Source organism: Calonectris borealis, chromosome 4 (genome assembly GCF_964195595.1).
Source record: "Calonectris borealis chromosome 4, bCalBor7.hap1.2, whole genome shotgun sequence".
Taxonomy (NCBI): domain Eukaryota; kingdom Metazoa; phylum Chordata; class Aves; order Procellariiformes; family Procellariidae; genus Calonectris; species Calonectris borealis.
Genome location: NC_134315.1, coordinates 34,229,949 through 34,255,219, shown reverse-complemented (window position 1 = coordinate 34,255,219; position 25,271 = coordinate 34,229,949). Strand labels below are relative to the sequence as shown.

The window sequence follows — 25,271 nt, the reverse complement described above, 5'->3', positions numbered from 1 at the left end:
TTTTAAAAAAGGCAAAGACATGTAAGAGGATCACTGGGCCCTAAATGTACCCATATAATATATACTGTTTCCTGTATTTCAGAGGCTGGCGAACCTTCAGAAATCACAATTAAATGATAATAAAGTCAAGAGTAAGCAACAAGACCGAAGCAAACAGTTAGGGCTTTCTACTTCCAACAACAGCTTAGCTAACACTCCCCAGGAGTATAGCAACGATCTGAAATCATTCCCATCCCGGAGCCCTTCACAAGGGGATGAGGAAGATTCAGCCCTGATTTTGACACAGGACAACCTGAAAAGCTCTGATCCTGACCTCTCGGCCAACAGTGATCAGGAGTCTGGTGTGGAGGACTTAAGCTGTAGGTCCCCAAGTGGGGGTGGCTGCTTGCCTAGTGAAGACAGTGGCAAGGATTCAGATGAGGCTGTATTTCTGGCAGTCTGAAACACCTTCACAACAGCAAGGATCCAGATGAAGTTGAGTCTTTCATAGTCTGGAATGACATCTTTTCATCAGATGAAGAATGGCAGTGGTCTGTGGCCTAAAGAAATAATCCAAAGAAAGGGAACTGTGCAATTGTGTAAGTAAAGATCTAAGCAGAACAAGCCATTATTAGTTTTAAGACATAATGCTAAAGAAAGGTAATATCTGCTGCTATATTTAGTTAAGCCAATGTGGTATTTGTTTTAACTTTATCAATGCTGTACATAATTATTCCTTACTTTGTACATTTCCATAATTATTTATTGTACAAAATAATAGTTCTTCTCCAAAGATGTGAAATTCCAAAGTACTCTCTTACATATAAAGACAAGGTTGAAGATTCATTAGTGTTAGCCTTACTGGTAAATCAGTCGAACTTATTTTTGTAGACTTCTTTTGCCTTTAGACATATTGTGTATATTCTTCACTTTTTTTTCACGGGAGGTGTAAAATTTTGAATTCCAACAATTATTTTGCGTATTCTCCTACTAGAATCCTTTAGGGCAAAGTAAAACTAACAAATGGACATGCTTGCTTAGGGGACAGCTTTGATCCTGCAAAAATATCCTTTAGTAAGCAGCTGCTGCTGCTGCATGTGAATGCATCCCGTTTGTACTCAACTCTTTAAGTTTTGTTCTCAAGTTTGATTGTTTATATCTTACCCTTGTTCCAAACTGCCTACGTAAAATATAAAGGTAAAATTTTAAAGGTAGTAAGACTCCAAATTCTCCAGCCTATTTTGATTCCTACTTGAAAATGTTTTATTTGAGTGGGAGTGAGGTACATATACAATAAAGAGAATAGGGAATCCAAAATCACTTACAAAAATCACTTATGAAAGCATCACTCCAAATTCAGAATTGAAGGAAGGTTATGCCCATAAAGAAACTGTTATAAAGAGTATTTCTTCCAAATTTTATGGTTCAAAATAAACTAACCACAACCAAGGGCTTTTTTTTATCCTCACATAAAATTTCCCTTAGTGTTTGCCAACCTGAACGGAGCACGGCAGTGCTAATTTAAGAAAAAGGCTGATTCACCATAACAGAAAGTTTAATCTCCTAAGAATTTTCTCTCTAAGAATTTTCATAGTTTTTAAGAGTAGGAGTAATAGCTTTCATAATCATAGGTACAGAAGTAAACCACTGAAAAATGTTTAAAATTTGGGATGTTTTGAAACTCACTAAAAAGGCTTCCATATCAGTATGTAATTCTTCCAAGTTTTGTTTTGTTTTGTTTTGTTTTTTAATTAAAGCAAGCAGTTAAAAATATAATTCATATGGCTGCTCTTACCTGCTTGGAGACAATGTGGTATTGAACTCTAGTAAAGCAAAGTGGTAGTAATGTAAGTTTACTTTGATTGCATTTCATACTACTACTTCAAATACAGACGTACAGGCAGAATTAAATTATATAAATATACCTCAATTTAGAAGCTTTAGATTTTATTATTCAGTCTGCTTTTACGGAATGGCTTTTCATTCTCTTCTATGAACTTATGTTATTAAAAATGAGTAGGTAAACTTCAGTAATATTAATATCCTCTTAAGGGAGCTACTGTCTTTGAACAAATAATTCAATTCCTAACAGCAAGATTTATCTTAATGTTACACTGGAAAGGCCAGATCCTCAATTTGATAAATCACTGTAGCTCAATTGAAATAAATACAGCTATAATTTATACTCTGTTGAGAATCTAGCCTTCTGTTTTTTAATCTTTATGAATTTTTAATAAATGAAAGCCCTGATTTTAATTGCACTTTTAAAAATGTTTCATATTTTGAACATAGCCTGTAAAATTTATGGGTTTTCTCAAATTAAAGAAACATGCTGTAAAGTCAGCAATGAAAACAAAACACACAAATATTCTGCCTAAAAATTAGTTTGACAATAGGCAGTATTATTGCACATCTTTAAAATGTAAAATTGTGTATGATGGTATTGTGTCCTATTAGACATGTCTAGAAATAAATGCAGAAACAACAACATATGCAGATTCAAAGCACTGTCTTCATGTCGCTTATGCAACTCCTTGTAACTAGCTTTACAACTAAAATATTAACATATTAACATTTTATATTAAGCCTTTACTTAGCAGCCCTCTGTGATGTGTCTTTCAGTCCTTGGAATTTTGCATTAGCTACTACTGTTTTCATTGTAGTGTATGTATTTGTGGCATTATTAGCCTGCTGAGAAACACTTTCAAATAAACACTTAGGTCATTTAGTGTTACGTTATTTCACACCAGTGAATGAAACAAAGGTTTGCTTTCCCAATTTTTGTAATATAATTCTTCACTTACTCAAGAGCCACTTTGTCACCGAGATCAAGGGATTTTTGATCTTCCCTACTTCGATACTTGAATACAGTAGTTTAAGCTGTGGAGGAATCTACAACTGATAACTAAAAAAACTGAGGCTTCTGTCAATTGAGTTAATTATATGGGAGCATGTTACACCCCTGTATTATTTTTTTCTCAGGGAATGCAAAAGAAAAAGGATGAGAAAACCACACTATGAACTACATTGATTTCTTGTAGCCTTGTGGGGATCTCCCCTCTGCTGCAAATCCTTGCAAATTTGGCATAAGCCCAATTTGAAATAGAACACAGAGGAACGTAACTAAACTGCTGGAAAGAAAGGATTAGAAGAGCGTTACAGATTTCTATGGTGTAATTTTATCCTCACTAAGTTCAGGCTGTTCTTTAGTACGAAAACGTGCATCTAAAGGACACTGAAGGCAACAGGATCAAACAGCTGAAGTTTTCTCTACAAAAGATCACCATCTAAAGAACAGAAAGAAAATGTATTCACTAGCTGCTTTTATTGGTAGCTCTATACAAGACATAGACAGACGTGGTAAACTGGTAATGGATTCTGAAAAGCTGAGAAATACAATTAAAAAGTTGGAGGACACAACTGAAACCAAAGGATATCATTAAAAGTAAGGAGAGAAAAAGAAAAAAAATAAGTAAAAGGAGGGAGGGAGGGAAGGAAAGCTCTTTGTAAAATTAGCAGTAAGGCAGGCAAACACATTCTTTGAAGACAGGGGCAAGCCAGAGCACCAGTTTATATAGCATGAAAGATGTTCGATGACACGAAATAATAACAATTAAAACCTAGCACAACAAGGAAGTAGTATTTGCAATGAAGATAAGCATTTTGTCACTGTTGACCAGCTAAGTTGATGTTTTTATGTGGATGCTGCCCTGATCTGCCCACAGAGTCCTCGAACGTCATAGTCGAAGCAATGGGCTGCTTCTGCGTGTAGGCTGAAGGTTGAGTGTAGCTTGTAGGTTGGCTGCACTCTGTAGTGCAGAGACAGATAAACACCACGGTGACTGAAAAATCCTCCAAGGACAGGTAAGTCACTGACAATTCATTTGGGAAGGAGGAACGTGTGGTGGGGTAAGTTAAAAGTAGGTCAGCTTCTCACAGTACTAAGGCTAGTGAAAAATCTGCCAAAGATCTAGGGCCAAGCATACAGCAAACCCCAAACTCAGAGAGGCCAGAAACATTGCCAGAGAGTGGGGCGATGAGAAGGAAAGGTAAAATAAGCATTCAACTTTACTTATATTATTTAAATTGCCAGTAAAGCACCTGGAATCAGCAAACCAAATCAAATGTTAAATCTTAAAATAAAATGCAGTGGTCTTTTATTATAAATCATTCTGGAAAGAAGCTGATGAAACCTTATAGGTCCACCAGAATCGCTGTGACTGAACTCAGGCAAGAACTCATTTTTAAGTCTGCTGGTTGCCAAGGTTAGATTAATTTATTCTGTTTCCAAAGACTAAAGAACACAGCGCTTTATGTTAAGGTATTCCCTTATTATTAATACACAAGCTTTCTTTGTAGCTTATTACTACATATAAATTTGATCTCTACAGGTATCTGACCAAAACAAGGCATTTACAAAAGCAGTAGGCAGAGATGCAATATGGGTTTTCAAAGCCCATTTTAGTGAAGGTGGCTCCAGGAATTACTGCTGTTGAAAGGGTTAAACAGGAAAAGCTCAAATCACTAAACACAAAGATTAAAAGTTTGTCCTTGAATAGATTACTGCATGTTTCCAACACAATTCTGTATCCACCCAACAAGTCCTGCAACGCCCAACTATCTGTAAGTTAGACAATTACATGATACATTAAAAATCCCAAAGCCTTTATTTGTAAGTTTAACATGTTACAGTATTTACTGTTCAGAATAATGTACACAATAAGGCTGTGATAACTGACTTAACTTTGTTGCCAGAGTTTTAATTCAGTTTTACCTGAAGGTCTCTTAAATCCCTCTTTTAGAAAGATTCATCCTAGTCTTTGAAAGGAGTAGTAAGAACTTGGACAGAAACAAGACTAAAAGATTTCTAACTTCTGCATTTGGTCAAGGTCCAAAGTGGCAAACCTGCAGGAGTATGTATAGAGCAAACAACAGAACTACAGTAGATCATTAGATACTGCTTAGAACTAACTTAATTATAGTCTCTTGCTTGTAGTGGTGGCTAGCATAGCTGTATTTACCTGACAATCTGTGTCTTTCAGAAAGGTTAGCATGTCAAATACACTGTGAAATCTAGAAAAACTTTCTTCTATAAGCTTCAGCAGAATGTACCATTAATACCAGTTGTATACAGGATCACCCTAAAATGAAACCTACTTAATTTCAGACTTATATTTTAAAATTTCTCTGGTCTGCAATAGCATTAGTTACAATTGCTATACGGAGAATTCTGTTCTGGATTTAAGTGACTCAGGGAGAAACAAAAGGCCTAAATTCAGCTACAGAAAACATTTAGCAGTAAGATCAGATGTTAAAATTAGGCAAAACCCAGACTCAATTAGCAGTTACAATACAGAATGCACCCTCACTCTCACCCCAAACTACTGCAAGACCAGAGACAAGCCACCTCCTTACTCTTGTATTTCTTGCTCATTTATTTCACTTTTCCACTTGGCAGAACACCTCACCATGAGCATGACCCAGTGCAAGGATCTCCAGAAACAAGTCACTGTACATAGCCTATTATTCCAGATTGCTTAAGACTTCACTTGACACATTTCAAAAGATTTTAGAATAGGCATCGAACGGCAGCTGCCATTCTCTTACACTTCATTGGGAATTGCTTAAAGCTGGATTTCACCTACATGCCACATTTCGGCAAAATAAGGTAAGGAATGCGCTTAACAGTGAACTACCAGTGTGCTAGAAGCCAAAAAACCTAACTCTGACAGAGTGTTACCAGTGTTCTACTAAGCTGTCTGGTGAAAGTATGAAGATTACCTATAAGGAAAAAAGTTCGCATTGGCACAACCAGTGTAGGACTAAAAGAAAAGAAAAAAAACCAAAGCAGCAGCAGGTTGGTTTGTCCTTTAAGGGCCAGAAACAGGCTGGCCATTCCTGCCTGTGACAGGATGCCTGTAGCTAACCCAGCACACCATTGTTGAATACAGAGACTTCTGTGCTTCTTTTCTAGAGGATGGGTTTGTGACTGCAGAAGGGGCTAAAAAATAGGGGAGAAAAATTCTAAGAATAGGAACGACGATATGAGAGAGAGAGAAAGGGAGAAAAGAGAAGACCTTAAACTTTCTTATTCCATATGAACAAGAAACATTGTACTAAGAACTTGCATTAAACAGTGACATTTTCTTCTAGACTCTCCTCCATTATCATCAGGATTCCATGGAGCAGTCCTGAATTTGTAAATTTGCTCACAAAAGTAACATAAGAGGAAAAGCTGAAGTGTTCAGAACTTGACTAGTTTGGAAAGCAAATCCCCTGAAGGTGACCTGGTTAGAGTTCAATCACAGTAGAGCACCACATCACATTCAACAGGAGGAGGCAGACAAGAATAGAAGTCTGTCATTCCGTGCCATTATAAAATGTATAAAGAAGATACTAGTCCAACTCAAGAAGAACACCGGGTGTTTAGTCATCTGTTCTTTTCTCTGCTTACGAGGAAGAAACAACAACAAAAAAGCAGCCCTGTACAGGATTGTGTATCTAGTCTTTAAGCTCGTTAGCTAGATACTCAGAAAAAGATCCAAAAAAACGTGTTCACTCGGGACAAAAATAGACAGAATTTGCCAAGAAGGTAACACTAACGGCTTAAATCTAACTCTTCTCCAGAGCTGCAGAAATCACACTACTCAGTCACCCAAGTCCAGAACCACTTGGAAACCTACGTGATCTCATTTTTAATTAGGGCTTTAGTTAGCATATTAGCAGAAGTGCTATGTCAATACACGAGGAGTATTATGCACAGTCAGTAGAAATATGTTTTTGCAAGAAGGTACTCTAAAATTATTGCTTAACCATGGCACTACAACCTGTTTATTTTTTCAGGCACCTAAGTATCTTCTTTGATTTGGAATATAGTTCTATTTGCTTGGGACATCTAATCTCAGAATTTGGACCAGCTTTACAAAGAAAAATCCCATCAAATACCAGTGAATAGTTTGCTCGCCCTGAAAGGCAGTAGCTTAAGACAGACAACCACAGTACTGTAAAGTATGACAGGGCTGAGACTAAAGCCCCATTTGAAGATTCACTAGCCTGTGGGACAGACTTCTTGCACTTACGTGATTTTCATAACTCCAAATTTACTCACTTTTCTCCAATTCAGAAGAAAAACCTTATTGCATTTTGCTAGAAGAGCATCGAGTTTAGGACTGAGTGAAGATTAGTGATACAGAAAAGAACACGCTCGGACTGATGTGCTTTAGTTTGAGACTTGAATCTGTGACGTTCTGTGACCCTATCTAGGTAACACAGAGGCAGTGTCTTGGCTAAGAGGTTTATCTCCAGACTGCTTCCTGACAAGAAAGAAGCAGGATTCCTGACAGATTACTTAATCAGTGCTTTATCTTATTTATCTCTCAGAACTGTACAATTCCTTCTGTTCTTCTGGAACTTGACTGTCTCCATGAAAACCTAATACACTGACAAGAAAAAGAATGTGTCTTTTTGCACGAGCAAGAGAGAACATACATGCATGTATTTAGGGGTTGTATTTTTCTCCTACAGAATAGTGCACTTGGTCCTATCCATTCTCACCAGATGTACTCCCATCCTAAAAAAAGTCAGCTCACCAGAGGCAAGATTCAGTGATTAAAGGGCAGAATTATGTCTCGCTTCCAAATTCTATCACCGGCCTTAACATAACACACTATGCAACTCCAGCCAAATTAGTTTCTTTGTTCCTTAAAATTAGGAAAAAATAACTGCTACTTCACAAAGAACTTCAGAACTAGTTTTTGTAAAGTGCTTTTGAGTTCCTCAGATGATGAACATATTCATATTGCATAAAACAGAAACTGGGAGGTGGCCTGATTATTTTTCATTTAAGTAAAAACAAATATGAAAATGAAATTGTTAGCTGAAAATTGTGTTTAATTACAGTGGTAGGTACCAAGCCACTCCTGAAATCAAGTGCATTGGTGCTACTGAGCAACATGACCAAATCTACACAGAGATCATTTATTCTATTTTGACTCCAATATAATTTTGTTCCAACATATCCTTTGTTTAATCCAAATCTACTTAGCCAAAACACAATACAGGCTATACTTAGTTTTGTATTATTACTTACAAGTAAAAAACTTGTTCTTAAACATTTTGGCTTCAAGAAAAGACAGCTTGTGAATCCACTGACAATCTCAAATTATGAACTTCTTCGGTTTCCAAAGCCCTATCACCATTTATCTCAAACTCTTCCAGAGATCAAGCCAAAACTATGTTTAAAGTTCAAAATACAAAAGATATGAATTATGTTTTTATAAAAATGTAAAAAGCTAGTCAAAATTACGTGTTTAGATATTTAATCTCTGAAGAATGAAGTATAGCAGCAGGAACTTAAATATAATAAGAACTATCAACAATAAATACAAGGAATTAGTGCAAAGATTGCAATAGAAGGATTCTTGAGTACAATGAGAATATAAAGAAACATTCGAATTTGTATAAAAACCATCCCAACTCTATACAATCTCTTCTATAAATACAACCACATAAGATGAAATGCTTATTTGCAAATAATAGTTATTAAAAAGTGTGCTTTATTGGGTTTTTCACTCATTCTCTTGGCAGGTGTAGTTTGCAGGAAGTCTGTAAAGACAAATTTCCATAATTAGAAAGTTATGTTTTAAATACAACTAAGAAAAGATGCAGCACATACTTGATTTCCACAGAAAGCACTGTTAGAACACTAAGCATTGTAACAAATCCATTTGCAGTTAGCAATTTGTAAGTGTGTGACAATGAGGTAAATTGTAAGGAAAAAAAAAATGCACCACAAATATTAAAACAGCAGTTTACCTATAGCGGAGCATGAAATTGGCTGTGCATTGCTATTGCCTGTTGAAGTTTTTCCTCTTTGGCTCGTCTACAGTGGCAGAGCTACAAAACAAGACATAGGAAGAGTGAATTCTGAAAGGAAGTTTTTTATAATGCATACGACAGTTTCTCTTTAATGATTTAGATACTTTGCAGGCTCTTTAAAAAAGGAAAACCCTGTGAACCACTTCCCTTCTAAGCTTCAAGCTGAACAACTGTCTATACTTATAACATTATTCCATCCACAACCACTTACAAGAGAAGAGAATTGTTTCCTATGTTATTAAATGCATTTATTAGCCATCTTTAAAGGCACACTACCTGGTAGGTTGCTCTGTCACAGCATGAGCAAGAATGGTGGTTTTTGAACCTCAGTTACTTATTTGGTGATAGCCATTAACAGAATAATTAATTTAAGAAGTTTAATAAATTAAACATTAAGGTTGCTTAATACAACATGTCATTCTATGTCTATTTACCAAATTTAAAATTGTCCATGTGGCTATCTTCCCTATATCTATATAGGATATACAAGAAAGTGGCACAAAAATGTCTGTAACAACACAAGACTAGGGTCTAATGCAGGAGACCTTTGCACTCCTGCCTTAAAAGTATGTGCCTTCAGAATGCAGATTATATTTTAAATAGACTGAAGACACTTAGGGATACATTTTTCTTTTGTTGGAGCTTACTAAAACACTGTTCTGTATCACAGGACTGCTCAAACTCTAAGTCTTAAATTTATTCACTATGTGTTGTATATCTATCAGATTAGAATGACTTGTATATTACATACCGTTCTCTTTTCCATGAAACTACTAAGAAAGTCATCTATTTCTGTTTTGCCTTCCAAGAAGTCTTCTGCAATAGTGTCAGATTCCTCTTCAGCTTCATGAGCAGCTACTTTAAGTCTGGCTTGCAGAGCACTTGGACTGCAACTCTAAGAAAATAAAAACTCCTATGTAATATTAAACTGTCCATCAAAACATTTCCAAGAAGAAAGATGAATGACTATATAAATATGGGATATGTGAATAGAGCGCTGTTATTACATAAAAGCCTAAGTGACCAGATGAAGCTTCATCTCCAAGAAACAGCATAGCTTGTTAAACTAGAAAGGACTCAATGTAAGAAAAGCGTTGCTAGTTTAGGTCTTGATTCACAATCATTCTCACAAATGTATAAAGCTTTTCAACTTTTACCCTACACTGTAGAAAGCATCCAACTTGGAAATCTGACAGATTCTCGAGTGCATGATTTCTGAGCAGAACAAATGTTTCAAGCATCTTCAATAAATAGGGTCTACTTTTGAAACTCAAAGTCAGTAGTGAACCTGAGAAGTATAACAAGGTAAAAAAGCCCTTACTGTTCAGCTTTTAAATACCCTTGAAATGACTGTGGAGAGGAAGACAGGAAAGGAAAAAGCACCTACTCAAGAAGTAGATGGGCTGCTAATCTAAACCAGTATACTCATTCTTCTGTTCTTATAAACCTCAAACTTTATTTCTGCTTATTGCGTATAATTGCATTATTTTTCCTCTAATATGTTTGGACAGTTAATCAGAATGTGATTCATATCTTCAGTAGGAGTCTGTACAGAGCTAGAACTGCAAAATTAAGATACTTATAGATTTCAGGTGCTTGGACTACCCTTCATGTACCCCATGAAAAATATTTTACTTACGTACTGTAAAACTGTAATGTAATCAGAAATTTCCTTTTAAATTAATCTTGTGCAAAATAAGGAGAGTTTGCTGTAATAAAAGATGACTAAAATTCACCCACAGTACAAGTAAAAAGACTTGTCTGGAACTTTGAAGGAGAAATAACAGGAGATACCAGGTAGTGCACAGTGAACATCAATATATGAAGATACAGCGTATGTGGAAAAAAAGCACAGAAATCCAGCTGCAACTCCCCAACTCTCAGCCTCCTAACCATCATTAAATTGAATCAGCAAATCTAACTTAAAAAAAAGAAAAGGTAATATAGCAGTGGGGTATTATGTCCTGTTGTTAAGTGGTTTCTTACAGAAACAGAAAGTTTCTCAATGCCAACTACCTCCGCTCACTTTAAAGCCAATTTACATCACACAGAAAGGAGGCATTAGGAATCAGACTTTTCTGATTTTCAAGTGAGGAAACATTTAATTCATTTAGATCACCAATGAAATTATTCAGTTTACTGTCACGTAACTTTTTGCTTGCTATTTCGTATTTTGTTACTTTTTGAGCATTTTGAAATTTGGGTACTATGCAGGCTATTTTGATGGACTGTTGTATTCTCAGGTGACAAGTCTTGCAAATACTGAAGATTTCAGTGCAGAAATTGTTTTATTGGAAGTTACATCTTTTAACACATAACCTGGTAAACATACTAAGCAACTACTCTCCTTCCCCAAACTGCTTTCTGAAGTAATGACTTTACCTTATTTGCGCTTTAGAATGTGCGAAGTTTGACAGCATATATAACATCTTGCCCAGGGTAAGCGTACCCAATAAATCACAGAATTTAAGTTTCTAAAGCAATGGTTTTAATCATTTTCATCTGGTACAGTTTTACAAGCTCATTATGTTGAATGGGTACCATTAATTAAACAAGCCCTCTTTAAAAATCATTCTATTCTTAAAACTGGTTTGACCCAGGATTGTACTTAAGAACAGCTCTAAATGCTCACCACACTCCCTTCTTCCAACTTTGCTTCTATTCTAGCATTAAAAAAACAAAAACCAACCCAAAAAAACAGTACTGCAATCATAACACTGGTTTGCTTTCAAACTCTTTGGTACTTCATCCCATTTCATTTCATACTTGATGTGAATCTATTTCATATAAAATTAGAGTTTAACCAGAAGAATATTCTTTATGGATAAAGATACAAATCAAAACTTCAGTTTTATTGAAGTACTCTTAAAGGATAATATGATATAGAGATTATACCTCACTAAGTTCATGCTGTCTTTGCATCTTTTTTTCAAAGGCTGCTTTCATCTGTGTGAGTTGCTCATACTGGAAGGAAGAAGAAAAAGAATGTTTTCCCCCAGAAAAAAACAGAATATTACAACTAGTATTTCTGAAAAATATTTTATTGTTCACTTACTTTATCCAACACCATCTGTCTTTTTGCCTCGAGACTAGGCTCCAGCAACAAGTTTTTTTCTGTAAAAAAAAGTCACTATTACTACTTTTTTTAAAGGATTCAGTTCGCAGAACACAGCCACAGATGCTAATGTTTTGACATCGTACTTGCCAACTCTTCAATGCTTTTCACTAACTCATCTCTATCAGTAATGACTTGCTTCAGTTGTGGTAGATTCACAAACTGTTCCAGTAACACTTCCTCTTGCTCATTCATATTGGTCAGCTGCGATATACTATATTCAAACAGAAAGAAAGCAGATTTAAAGCTAACAGCAAACATTTAGTGTAGAGTTACTCATTTCTGCCAAAAGTCGGAAGTTTGAGGCATTTACTGGGACTTTACAGATACACGACACTTGACCACAACTTATTTTTCCCCTTTCTCCTGGATTGTGAGCTCTACTATCTGCAGCAGTGAGCTTAAAAAGCAGTGTGTTAAAAAGCAGTGTGTTAAAAAGTATCTCTCATTTCAAGCCTTACTTCCTATGAAGTGTTTTTTAATGCTACTGTAGTGGGTTGATCTTGGCCAGTTACAAGATGCCCACCCAGCTGCTCTCTCAGTCCCCCTCCTCAACAGGATATAGGGGGTCGAGAGAAAGACAGGGAGATCACTTATCAATTATGATCACAGGCAGAACACACTCAACTTGGGAAAAATTTATTTAATTTATTGCCAATCATAGTAAGAGTTGGATGGTGAGAAAGAAACTAAAACACCTCACTCCCTTTTTCCCCAGGCTCAATTTCACTCCTTCATTCCCAATTCCTCTACCTCCCCCTGCCCCAAGCAGCATGGGGAGCAGGGGGGGTGGAATTGCAGATGTGGCAGTCAGTCCACAACAGTTCGTCTCTGCTGCTCCTTCCTCCTCACACTCTTCCCCTGCACCAGCATGGGTCCCTCTCCACAGGCTGCAGTTTCTGGCAGGAGAGCCTGCTCTAGAGTGGGCTCTCCATGGCTGCACTTTCCTTCAGGGCATATCCGCCTGCTCCAATGTGGGGTCCTCCATGGACTGCAGTGTGGATATCTGCTCCAGCACAGTCCTCTCCATGGGCTACAGGGAAATACCTGTTCTACTGTGGTCTTTTCCAAAACTTCCATGGGCTGCAGATGAATATCTGCTCTGGCACTTGGAGCACCTCCTCCCCCTTCTCTGACCTTGGTGTTTGCAGGATTCTCACACTTTTCCACCCTCCCCTCAATCCCTACTGTCTCTGCAGTATTTGCTCTTTTTTAAATGTATTTTCATAGAGGCATCACTTGCTTCACTGATTGACTCGGCTACCCTGCAGTGGGTCTGCTGCCAAGCCGTCTGTGTCTGGCACAGGGGCAGCCCCTGGGTCCCTTCTCACAAAGGCCACCTGTGCAGCCCCCAAGCTACCAAAACATTGCCACCTACACCCAGTAGAGCTACTCAGAACAGCAGCAATACCATTTGTGATTAAACACAACTACCACCAGAAGAATCATGGAATTTTAATCTGATCTTCTTGGAAGGACCAAACTTGATTAGAACGTTTTGTTTAAACAAATTACACTTCCCCCCCAAGTCCCCTAACCTTCTGCTACATAACAAGGACGCTGCTAGAATTTACAGCTGATCTAGCTAAATTAAACAGGCTCTTAAGAAGGTGTCAAGGGAAACAAAAAACCCCCCAAAGTCCTTCTTGCCAAAGGTCTTTTCCTTTTTGAAAGGACAGAGTTTTCAATCACTAAACTATGACACCACCATAAAGATGTGAGATCAGAAAGAAACCAATCTCCCAAGACCCCTTCAGAATTAATAGCTAAATTGTAATCTAGTCAATCCCAGATAACTGATCAAGGAGGCTGTCTCATTAGATCTGAGCAAATTGCTGGGAACAATAACGAATACAATTTTTTTGAATTCTGACAAGATATGCTTTTGATGAAAATATTAGTGTAATACGTGTATGAGGTATTTAGATGTGGAAGTGATTTACACTGGGACAGCTGGCACATTTACCACCTGGATTTATCTAACCCAGCCCTGCACATGCTGAGCTGCTCACAAAGTCGTGAAGCAGTCTCAAGTCCACTTCCCTGTCCCCTTTCCTCCTTCAAAAGTTACGCTTATTGTATTAGTAGAAATCAAGTCCCTTGTGAGGCCCCAGAAGACAGCAGAACACTGAGAGTTAGGAAAAGTAAAAATAAATGCTCTTTTTCCTGGCGTTGAATCCTAAAGTATTGTTCCTGCTGAGAAAACCCTAATCAAGCAGCACATTTGAATACAAGGCTGGCTTACTTTCTGACTCTACAATTTTGGTAAGTGGTAGTTCTCCTAATTATAACTTCTACAAATACCTTTCAGTGATACATACAGACTTTTGACAAAAATCAGATACAGACCAGCAGTAATTGCTTTTTAATGACTATGGAAAGTTTTGCTACCTTCTGAAAATTTACCTTAGTTCTGAGAGTTCTGGAAATGTATCAGGAACATCAGGCATCTTGTAAGTAAATCCATTCTGGCCAACCTAAATGGAAGTTTAGAAATGCTTAGTAGATTTTTGAAGAGCAATTTCTTGATATTTAACTGATTAATCCAAAACCGGGGATGAATATTTGCCAGCAACAAGAAAAGTAGGAAAAACAGTAAGAAGCAGTAGCACTAGTCTCCGAACAGAAGACGTCTCAACTCAACCATGGCAACAAAATACTTGGGGATGTTTGGGGTGGCATGCCATAAAAGATGAGCCAATTTAGGAGGAAAATAATTCTGTCTTGCTATGTCCTCCATTTGACAACAGGTGGATGACCCAGGAAAAACACAGGAGGAGTATAACTCAGGGAAGTGAGAACAGAGAAAGAGATTAACATTTTGATCTCTCTCATGTGGTTTTTAAAGCTATAATCCCTTGGGGAAAAAAGTTTTTAGACAAGGAAAAAAACCACTGTCTTCATAGAAGGTAGAAATTTTAAATTCTACAAAACCAGAAAAGTGTTTTCCAAGATGAAGAAAGCTTTTGTTTCTGAAGACAAGATTTGATGAAAGACTAAACATTTAGATATAAAGTTTTTGGAGGACATTCAAAAAAATCCGTCCAGAGTGCATCAGTGAGAGGGAGTTTGTGAGTACACACATACAAGATCCATGAAAAGAAGCTATCTGAAGCATGAAACCGAGAAATAAATACTCTACACATAAAGGCTTGAGGCTGCACATCGTTCTCACCTGATAGGTTCTGGGCAGGAAATCCTATATAGAGAAAAGGATCTCATTTTCTATGGCTGGAGAAGCAGTCACAGCTGCACTATGGGGGAGTGCAGCTCCAAAAAAAAAGTATATTCAAAGATATTTAGCATAACACTAGTTTCACTGAAACTCAGAAAGACAAACCTGTTGCTCTAACTTGAAGTTTGTTTTAAAAAACTTTTAATCAAAGCCAGAATGACAGTTTCATTTTCCTAACACCAGCAAAACAATGAAGTGCAGTCACTCAGACTGTTCCCTTGAGTTTTGCGGCAATGCCCTGTGTGCCCTTGAGGGAACTTATACCCAGTGTCTGATAGCTTAAGTAGCAAAACTCAGCGCACAGACCTGAAGCGCTGCTTCTGCTGTCGGAACAGGTAGTGGCAGATCAGCAATCAAGCCGTAAGAGGGAGCAGCAGGCTTGTCTGTAGTGTAGCTTGTAGAAACTGATTCAGCAACAGGCACGGCTGCCATGGTTCTGTTTGTTTCTTGAGGTGGGTATGGAGGAAGAAATGGAAACCCCTGAGGAGCATAAGGAGGCATTCCAGCTGGTTTATTGAAAAGGCTAAAAACAAACAAACAAAAAACCACGACCATGAGCAACTAACTGCTTACAGCACATTTCTTATCATTTGAATTATAATTACTAGACCACATACAAGGTATAAGACTGAATTTTTGAAAGACCATAAAATTTGCATTTTCTGTTCTCTGTTACTTCCAACATAGTAAGTCTACTTTATGTCTTATACTGCAACATAATATACAACTCCATTAAACTATATTAGAATCATAGAATCATAGAATCATACAGGTTGGAAAAGACCTCTAAGATCATCGTGTCCAACCGTCAACCCAACACCACCATGCCCACTACACCATGTCCCTAAGGGCCTCATCTACACGTCTTTTAAATACCTCCAGGGATGGTGACTCCACCACTTCCCTGGGCAGCCTGTTCCAAGGCCTGACCACTCTTTCAGTAAAGAAATTTCTCCTAATGTTCAATCTAAACCTCCCTTGGCACAACTTGAGGCCATTTCCTCTTGTCCTATCGCTAGTTACTTGGGAGAAGAGACCAACACCCACCTCGCTACACCCTCCTTTCAGGTAGTTGTAGAGCGCGATGAGGTCTCCCCTCAGCCTCCTCTTCTCCAGGCTAAACAACCCCAGTTCCCTCAGCCGCTCCTCATAAGACTTGTGCTCCAGGCCCTTCACCAGCTTCGTTGCCCTCCTCTGGACGCGCTCCAGCACCTCCATGTCCTTCTTGTAGTGAGGGGCCCAAAACTGAACACAGTATTCGAGGTGCGGCCTCACCAGTGCCGAGTACAGGGGCACGATCACCTCCCTATTCCTGCTGGCCACACTATTTCTGATACAGGCCAGGATGCCGTTGGCCTTCTTGGCCACCTGAGCACACTGCCGGCTCATGTTCAGCCGGCTGTCAACCAGTACCCCCAGGTCCTTTTCCTCTGGGCAGCTTTCCAGCCACTCTTCCCCAAGCCTGTAGCGTTGCCTGGGGTTGTTGTGGCCGAAGTGCAGGACCCGGCACTTGGCCTTGTTGAATCTCATACAGTTGGCCTCGGCCCATCGATCCAGCCTGTCCAGGTCCCTCTGCAGAGCCTTCCTACCCTCCAGCAGATCAACACTCCCGCCCAGCTTGGTGTCGTCTGCAAACTTACTGAGGGAGCACTCGATCCCCTCGTCCAGATCATTGATGAAGATATTGAACAGGACCGGCCCCAAAACTGAGCCCTGGGGAACACCGCTCGTGACCGGCCGCCAACTGGATTTAACTCCGTTCACCACAACTCTCTGGGCTCGGCCGTCCAGCCAGTTTTTTACCCAGCGAAGAGTGTACCTGTCTAGGCCGTGAGCCGCCAGCTTCTCTAGGAGAATGCTGTGGGAGACAGTGTCGAAGGCCTTACTGAAGTCCAAGTAGACCACATCCACTGCCTTTCCCTCATCCACTAGGCGGGTCACCTGGTCATAGAAGGAGATCAGGTTGGTCAAGCAGGACCTGCCTTCCATGAACCCGTGCTGGCTGGGCCTGATCCCCTGGTTGCCCCGGACATGGCTCGTGAGCACCCTCAAAACCAACCGCTCCATGATCTTCCCCGGCACCGAGGTCAGGCTGACCGGCCTGTAGTTCCCCGGATCCTCCTTCCGGCCCTTCTTGTAGATGGGAGTCACATTGGCGAGCCTCCAGTCGTCCGGGACTTCCCCAGTTAACCAGGACTGCTGGTAAATGATGGAGAGCGGCTCGGCAAGCTCCTCCGCCAGCTCCCTCAGAACCCTCGGGTGGATCCCATCCGGCCCCATAGACTTGTGAACATCCAGGTGGCATAGCAGGTCATTAACTTCATCCTCTTGAATTATGGGGGGTTTATCCTGCTTGTCGTCCCTGTCTTCCAGCTCAGGGGGCTGAGTACCCTGAGGATAACCATTCTGACTACTAAAGACTGAGGCAAAGAAGGCGTTGAGTACCTCAGCCTTTTCCTCATCCTTGGTGGCAACGTTCCCCCCCGCATCCAATAGAGGATGGAGATTCTCCTTGGCTCTCCTTTTGTCATTAACATACTTATAAAAGCATTTTTTGTTGCCTCTCACGACAGTGGCCAGGTTGAGTTCTAGCTGGGCTTTTGCCTTTCTAATTTCCTCTCTGCACGACCTAACGCGATCCCTGTACTCTTCCTGAGTTGCCTGACCCTTCCTCCACAAGTGATAAACTCTCCTTTTTTCCCTGAGTCCCAGCCAGAGCTCCCCATTCAGCCAGGCCGGTCGCCTTCCCCGCCCGTACTTCTTGCGGCACATGGGGACAGCCCGCTCCTGCGCCTTTAAGACTTCCTTCTTGAAGAACGTCCAGCCTTCCTGGACCCCTTTGCCCTTCAGGACCGTCTCCCAAGGGATCCTCTCGACCAGTGTCCTGAGCAGGCCAAAGTCCGCCCGCCGGAAGTCCATGGTAGCGGTTTTGCTGGCCCCCCTCTTTACTTCACCAAGTATCGAGAATTCTACCATTTCATGGTCGCTAAGCCCAAGCCGACCTCCAACCACCACATCTCCCACCAGCCCTTCTCTGTTCGTGAACAGCAGGTCAAGCGAGGCATCTCCCCTTGTAGAGCAGCCAAATACACACTCATAATTATAAGAAAACTACTTCTCAAAAATTTATGAGAGCATAAATTTAAATTGTTTCCATCTAAAAGTCCTGAGAAATGCATCTGTGTCATACATTAGTTCTTATTTACAGTACAGCATTTAACAGTTTGGGCAACACACACATAATTACTTCTAAATAACATGAATGATTTTTTTTAGATTCACAACTGCAGCTGCATCTAAACCCAGTATCATTGTCAGCCATGAGAACCATAGCTGTACTGATAAAGCTGTAATGTCTCAGACCACTTTTGCATATTTAATACCATTATTTAAATTGCACAATTTCTGTTGCACAATTGTGCAACAGAAGCTGCCTCTAAACCAGGGAGATTATGAACAGAATATGAAGAAACACAACTGCTCAGATCATGATCTACAGCAAATTCAAGATTTTATCTGATAATGTAAACATTTATTCTTTTTCAAGAAAACAGAAGTTATATCAGCATGTTGATACAGTAAAGCCAATGAAATCTAGTGTTTTTTCTCAAAACAATCATGCCATCAAGCATGCACATGAAATTGTACAAGGGCAGGGAATCTATGTCTCCCAATACACCCACTACATTATTCCTGTTCCTGCCCTCCTAATACTTGGTTTCATGTCTTTTTAAAAAACATAAGTCAATACACATAGTTCCATTCATCATGTTTATAGATACTTACTATGGAAATGATGTTGAGCTAGGAGCCAGAACTGGAGGATTCTTCCAAAACTCATCCAGTAAACTTTGAATAATTTTTCCAAGATCTGAGTGCATTGTAAACTGGTAAAAACAAAACGAAACAAAAAACCTCAAAAAATTTAAAGCAGCAAGATACAGAAGAAAAATTATTCCTGGAATCCAACAGTTCCAAAACGTGCTGAACTTGACTATTTATTATACCCACACGGCAGTGCTGTAAACTATTTCAGAGACATATCAGCTAATGTAAACTGAGTTTACACAAGCTCCAAATAAAGTGATAAAGCCACCCAGAACTGAACAGAAACAAGTAGTCTTTTGTATATTCCATTATCAATGGAGAATCAATCAAGTATAAAATTTCTGATGAACAACCAAAAAAACCCATGTTTACCACCTTAGTTACCAAGTTACATTGGGGGGGGGGGGGGGGGCAGAAATCAAGATTTAAGTTTGAGACAAAAAGCATCATTAATTGCATTCTGAAAAAGTCAAAACCTCACCCCACAACCTAAAAAAACTACCACATCCTTGTTGGCGGAGAAAAAAAACACGAGAGCATATTAAAATCCTGCATATTGGTACTAAAACCCTTGCATCTTTCTAACAGGATTAGGGTAGAAAGAACTATGTTACAGAACAGTCTTAAAGCATCCTTCTCCCTTATTTGGAATAGCTTAGAAAAACAAGAACTATGGTATTGGTACTAACAAGAAAAGGGATAGAAACTTTCTAAGCCATCATAACTTAAAATAGTTTTAGATACATGGAATACTGAACTCAGTAATGGCAGCAGTAAAAGAATAAATAGTAGTATACTGAAGACTACTGATTTTTTGTTTTCAGATCCCTCAAAATATAGTTTGAGAGGGATTAGGATCTGAACTAGTCTTTTCTACCAGAAGTATTAGCAATAATCTAGTATGACATGTAATAAAATTGCGATTAGCAGTAGATATATATGAAGATACAAATTATACATACATTACTTATTAATGGACCGGTCACATATACTCCCTGCTTGTCCATTAAATGATGTCTCACGGGTGGGAAAACACTGATGACTGGTTTTTCCTGAGGAAACTGAGGTGGAAGCAAGCTGCAAATACAAGAATAATCATTACCACAGCTACATCCCATGATAAAGTTTGCATAAGAAGGCTTCTTATGCAAAGAAAAAGTACTATTAATTACATAAACTTACTTTTCTATGAGAAGCGTTATGGAGAAATAGAGTGAAGCACACAAGAGGATTATTCAGTTACAAAATTAGAAGTCAGACAGATTAGAATACTAGACTTCCACAGAACTGAAGAAAGCATTTACTGGGCAAGATTGTAGTATAACAATGAAGCAATTATGTCCACGGACATAATTGAAGAAAAGAAAAAGCTGTAGCATAACGAGAATATTTTCTAATACAAATGTTATTACTACAAAGACAATGCAGTGTAACCTGCAAGAATATCAGGCAAGTTATCAGGCTAAAGTAATAAAAACCTTGTGAATGGAATACCATCAATATTTGCCAGAGCAAGAGCATCCCCCCAAGTAAATTCATAGGAAATGTTACAACAAATCACTTAAATTATGATCCAGAAGCTTCATTGGAGTAAGAGTTAGTAGTAGGAGTTACAGCAGATTAATAAATTACTAATTAAGTTTATTTTCACTTGTAGGGGATTCAAAGTAATCAGAAACCCTCAAGCGTTTTCTCCTACTTCAACTAAAAACACGCGAGTATCTTAGGAGCTGAGCACAGCAAAACATAGCTTTGCTTTCAGCTGAGCATCCGCATCTTGTACAGAACTACTTCCACTCATATCACTACAACTATTAATGCAAATCCAGGTTATAGTTCCTGAAATTAGTTATGAGATGGGAGCCATTTATGTTCTATTACTACTTTTTTTGAGAACATTTTTAATTTTCAGGATGTGCATATAGAGAGATGTCACTCTACTTACATGTTAATATTAATTGTCAAGTTGTTTACAGTGAATGGCAGTCGATATTCCACATCTTTCTGAATTTCTGCAATGCTGTCAAAGAAGATATTGTTAGCATCCAATTCATGGTCAATATAACAGCCTAAAGTCTAAAAAAATGCATGACCTCAGACCTTTGTATTTAGTTTAGTTTTGGAAAGCCTTGTAAGAATAAAATTGAAAATGCTGGAATAAGTTGATATGCTTCAGAATGCTATGCAGAATATTAAGATTAAAGCAAAAAATAGTAGATTTAACTTTTAAACCTCATACATGACCACAAGCAATGGAAATACAGTTAGAGAAATTGTGATACCCACTGATCTGACAACAATCTCAACTTATTTTTCTCCACTTACTGGCTTAAACTAAGACACCACATCAGTGATCATATACTGATTTTTATCTGACAAAACATTTCCTGTGCCAAGGCGTTACACCTGGTTCACAACTAAGTATTGCTCTGCAGCACTGCCTACAGATCAGTATTTAAAACATACATTACACTAGGCCTCCTTCCTTAAGATTAGCTTACTATTTAATAGTCATTTTTTCCACATGAACCAAGTTCTATGCACTTGCACAGATATTTTCAAGAATTATCTGGAGAAAAGCTACTTGCAAGAATGTAAAGCTCTGTAATCCAGTGACACTTAAGACACAGACCCCCCTGAAAGCATCGAGTGAAAAAACATGTATCTTATGAAATCTGGTAAGACTGAATCCAAATTTGCTCCTCCTGTAACAGGTAAGTCACTGAGAAAAATCTTTAAATCAGCTGCATTAATAGGAAGTTGATTTCAACACTCAAAGCACTCTACAATTTGTATGCACAGCAAGACTGTTTTGAAAGATGGCATCCCAAAGAATGCAGAGGAGGAGGAGGAGTAGAAGACTTGGCTCAGAAGCAGAATTTCCAGACAAAATGAACATACCTAAGCTGGGACTGAGAGAGAAAGGAGGGCAGAAAATCAGCTTCATCTTACAATGTCTCAATCAAAACAAACTTAAAAACCAGACTGATTCCTCTTCCATGTATTTTTCCTGCCGGCACCTTGTTAATAATATTCTTCTCCCTCAACTCTCTAAGCCCCCCTTACAAAGGGAGGGAACATAACTCGAATTGGGAATAACGGCAGCTGGGTGTTCCCAGAAAGCCTCTTTGTACCCAACTTCAGAAACGCCCCTCCATGCACTGCCAGGTACACTTCATACAATTACTTCCCCAAAAAAACCCCAAAACACATTACCTGCAAATATGTGTTAAGCGTAGTGCTAGGAGTGCTTTATATCCCTCCAAAGCATTATTTGTACTTAGAATCTAAAACTCTAATTTTCAGAGCTTCAGGAATAAATGGAGTAAGACACAAACCTAGCTATGCACCTTGCTTTCCGCAGCCTGACCTTATTCCTCTCACAAGCAACTCAGTATCTGCTCTTTCCCTCTGAAATCACATGCTGTTTGAAGAAAATACGAGGCATCCTCAGCACGGGAAGATTCAAATCAGAGTTCAGGGCTCTAGTACACACCGAAATCACCACCTCCTCATTCTTAAGTGAAGGATTCTCCCTGGGATCTCTCACGCACATTCCTCTAATCATCTGTCATGCATTTTAATAGCCTGCTACAAAATCCTTTTGAGAAGGGTATATAATTATGCTCCACCCACATGCACAACCTATAGGAACTGAGGAGGAAGAGGAGAACAGGGAGAGAGAAATGAGAAATGCAGAATCTCACTGAGCTGTCCAAACTGTTATAACCTCCTTCAAGCAAAACCTTGAACGGATAAACTTAGTTGCCCCTTCCCCAAGTGGGAATGGGTACACTGGAAAAATGGCACATTCTTAACTTTGTCTAGAACAACAGCAAACGTAAGAAAACTGTTTTTTAAACACAAAAACTTTATTTCAAGCTCCTAACCTGTGAGGGATCCTGAAAAGAAAGACTAGCTACTCTAATGAAATTAAGATAACATATACCTGGGCTTTTATTACCTACGAAGGCTAACCAAACTTACCTAACTCAGGTAACTACACCATGCCAAGAATTTTCTTTTGAGCATTTCAGTAAAGGACAGCTGATATACACATAAATGAATGACAAAATATACTTATCAGACAAAACCAACATTAGAATAACATTTATTTAATCATTGCTTAGGAAACAACGCTGTTGCAAGGCTTGATGCATATTCCTACCCTATAGATCTGTGCTGCTGTGGAGTCCATAAGCAAGCACATCAGTCCCGCCCAAAAAAACACTTTGTACTTTTGAAAACTTGCACCAACTACACATACCTTTTTAAAAGCACAGAATCTGAGGCACAGTTATTCAGATTTATTCAGTAAGAAGTATCCCTTATGAAAACTGTACGTTTGCCGGAATGTATTCCTTCACTTGCCTATTTTTTTTGTTTTTTACATCTAACCTCAAGAGAGATTAGGCAGGCCAGTTTACATTGCCGAAAAGTTACATTCGAGCAGCTACCGTCCCCGACACCTCATCTCCATTCCTGGCTGCAGGGTCCATTCCCTCTCTGCATACACTTGAACTGGTGCCTGCACAAATAGGTAGTAAACCAGTTCAGCAAGCTGACCTTGACAAAAACTGATCATCTTTTTTGAGGACTTAACTTGGGGTGAGCTCATCTCCCTGGTAGAGAAAAAAGGGTACAAATAAAAGGCTAAGTAAGGCCAGTCCAACAAAAACTTCTAGTTAGGTAAGCTGCTGCGTACTCAAAGAGACAGCTCCTTAGAAAAGTGAACCATCTTTCAAAAAATTTGCAAAATTTGGTCTGGACAGATTTAAGTTTAAGCAAGCAACAATACTTAGCAATACCGTCATACTTATGTTTCCTGTGTGATAACTGAAAATATTAGGGTAGTGAGCAAACTGCAATTATTAAACTTGGAAATACAAGCAGTTTCTCTTCCACTCTTAGCCTCAGTCTGACATAACAGAAAATACTACCTTTTCTTTTTCTGGATTGCTTGGAGGCTTCTATCATTTTACTTCAACAGACATGCTAGGAAGGATGAACGCTTACACATTCACAGAACATATACTTGAAATATATGCAATGTGGATCTCCTTTTAAAAGAAGAACACTTTTAAAAGACTAAAATTTAGGCAAAACTGATCAGCACACTGACAAGCTGGAGTATCTCAGCATAAAGGGGGGTGTTTTGCTGTAAAAAGCGTGGCTGTTGAACAGGAAAAACACACCTGCCTCTGGTGAGCATCTAAATAAAACAAGTTACTAAGGAACAGTCAGCTATTAGCAAGTTAGCACTGCACATCAGAAAAGCAGTTTGTAGAGCCAGTAGGGCTGCTATGCCACTGCTGGTAAGACCGTTGTGACGCACAGCAACTTTATACTGTATGTTTTACTCTAAACTTTTAAATAACTACGGTCCTACAACCACTTTCCAGGAAGAGGGCTTTATTCCAACACACGCAATCTGTATCTCTTCGCAGACTTTTAAAACCCATCAAAACCTGCACCCGGCCGAGCCACCCCGACAACCCCCGGCCAGCGGGGACGGCCCCCCCGCCGCCCCGCCAGCAAACCTTCCTTTCGGTTTCCAACTGCAACCTCCCTCCCGCCCGCCGCCCGCACGGGTTTCTCCCCGCCACCGGCCTGCTCCCCGCCCTCCTCCGGCCGCGCACCCGCGCCCCGGCCCCGGGGCTGCGCCGGCGCCCCGCCCCCCGCTCCCGCCCGGCGGGGCCCTTCGCCCCCGACACACCCCGGGGTTCGGCCGGCCCGGGCTACCGCGCCGGCGGCCGGGGTTCCTGTTTACCCGCCCCCGCGACCGGCCGAGGGCCGGCGGGACCCCGCCGGGCCGCACCGGGAGGGGACGGGGCCAAATCGCGCCCCTGGGTGTGCGCGTGGGGACAGACGACGCCCTACCCAGGTGCGGTCCCGCAGGGGCCCCGAGAGGCGCCGGGCCCGGGTCGGGCGACACAGGCCGGCCCCGTCCCCCCCCCGGCCGCGGCCACTCACGAGGCATGGGCGGCGCGCAGGGACTCGATCTGCCGCTGCTTCTGCTGCTGGAGGCTGGTGAGGGCGGGCAGCGGCGCGGCGGGCGAGGAGGAGCCGCCGCCCTTGGCGAGGGGGAACAGCCAGTTCATCCTCCCCGCGGCGGCCCGCGGCGGGCGCGCAGCACCGGCGGCACCGCAGCCCGGCCTCCCGGCCTCGCGCCCTCGCGCATGCGCGCGGCGGCACCGCCCCCCTCCCGCGCCCCGCAGCCGAGCGGCGGCGCTCCGC

General features: G+C 40.2%; 2 protein-coding genes across 4 annotated transcripts in view; one reads left to right on the top strand and one right to left on the bottom strand.

The window, feature by feature from the left end:
• Positions 1 to 852, top strand: part of MTMR7 (myotubularin related protein 7) — a 29,784-nt gene extending 28,932 nt beyond the window's left edge. The window contains exon 13 of the mRNA XM_075149170.1: positions 83 to 852. Within this exon, the coding sequence (XP_075005271.1) occupies positions 83 to 442 (360 nt within the window). The 3' untranslated portion in view covers positions 443 to 852. The remainder of the gene's footprint in view (positions 1 to 82) is intronic.
• Positions 406 to 25,235, bottom strand: VPS37A (VPS37A subunit of ESCRT-I). Of its 3 annotated transcripts, none has more exons than XM_075149172.1 (12): positions 25,008 to 25,235; positions 20,980 to 21,054; positions 19,997 to 20,111; positions 18,993 to 19,093; positions 15,513 to 15,729; positions 14,378 to 14,448; positions 12,058 to 12,185; positions 11,912 to 11,970; positions 11,752 to 11,820; positions 9,608 to 9,751; positions 8,794 to 8,874; positions 406 to 539 (listed from the first exon to the last, which is right to left on the bottom strand). In XM_075149172.1, exons 1-11 carry the CDS (start codon positions 25,133 to 25,135, stop codon positions 8,794 to 8,796), a joined length of 1,188 nt encoding a protein of 395 aa, XP_075005273.1. In that variant the 5' UTR covers positions 25,136 to 25,235; the 3' UTR covers positions 406 to 539. The 3 variants fall into 3 exon arrangements, with proteins under 3 accessions (XP_075005273.1, XP_075005272.1, XP_075005274.1); XM_075149171.1 differs by lacking the exon at positions 406 to 539 and adding an exon at positions 8,281 to 8,583; XM_075149173.1 differs by lacking the exons at positions 406 to 539; positions 25,008 to 25,235 and adding exons at positions 8,281 to 8,583; positions 24,575 to 24,593.
• Between the last annotated feature and the right edge of the window lie 36 nt (positions 25,236 to 25,271).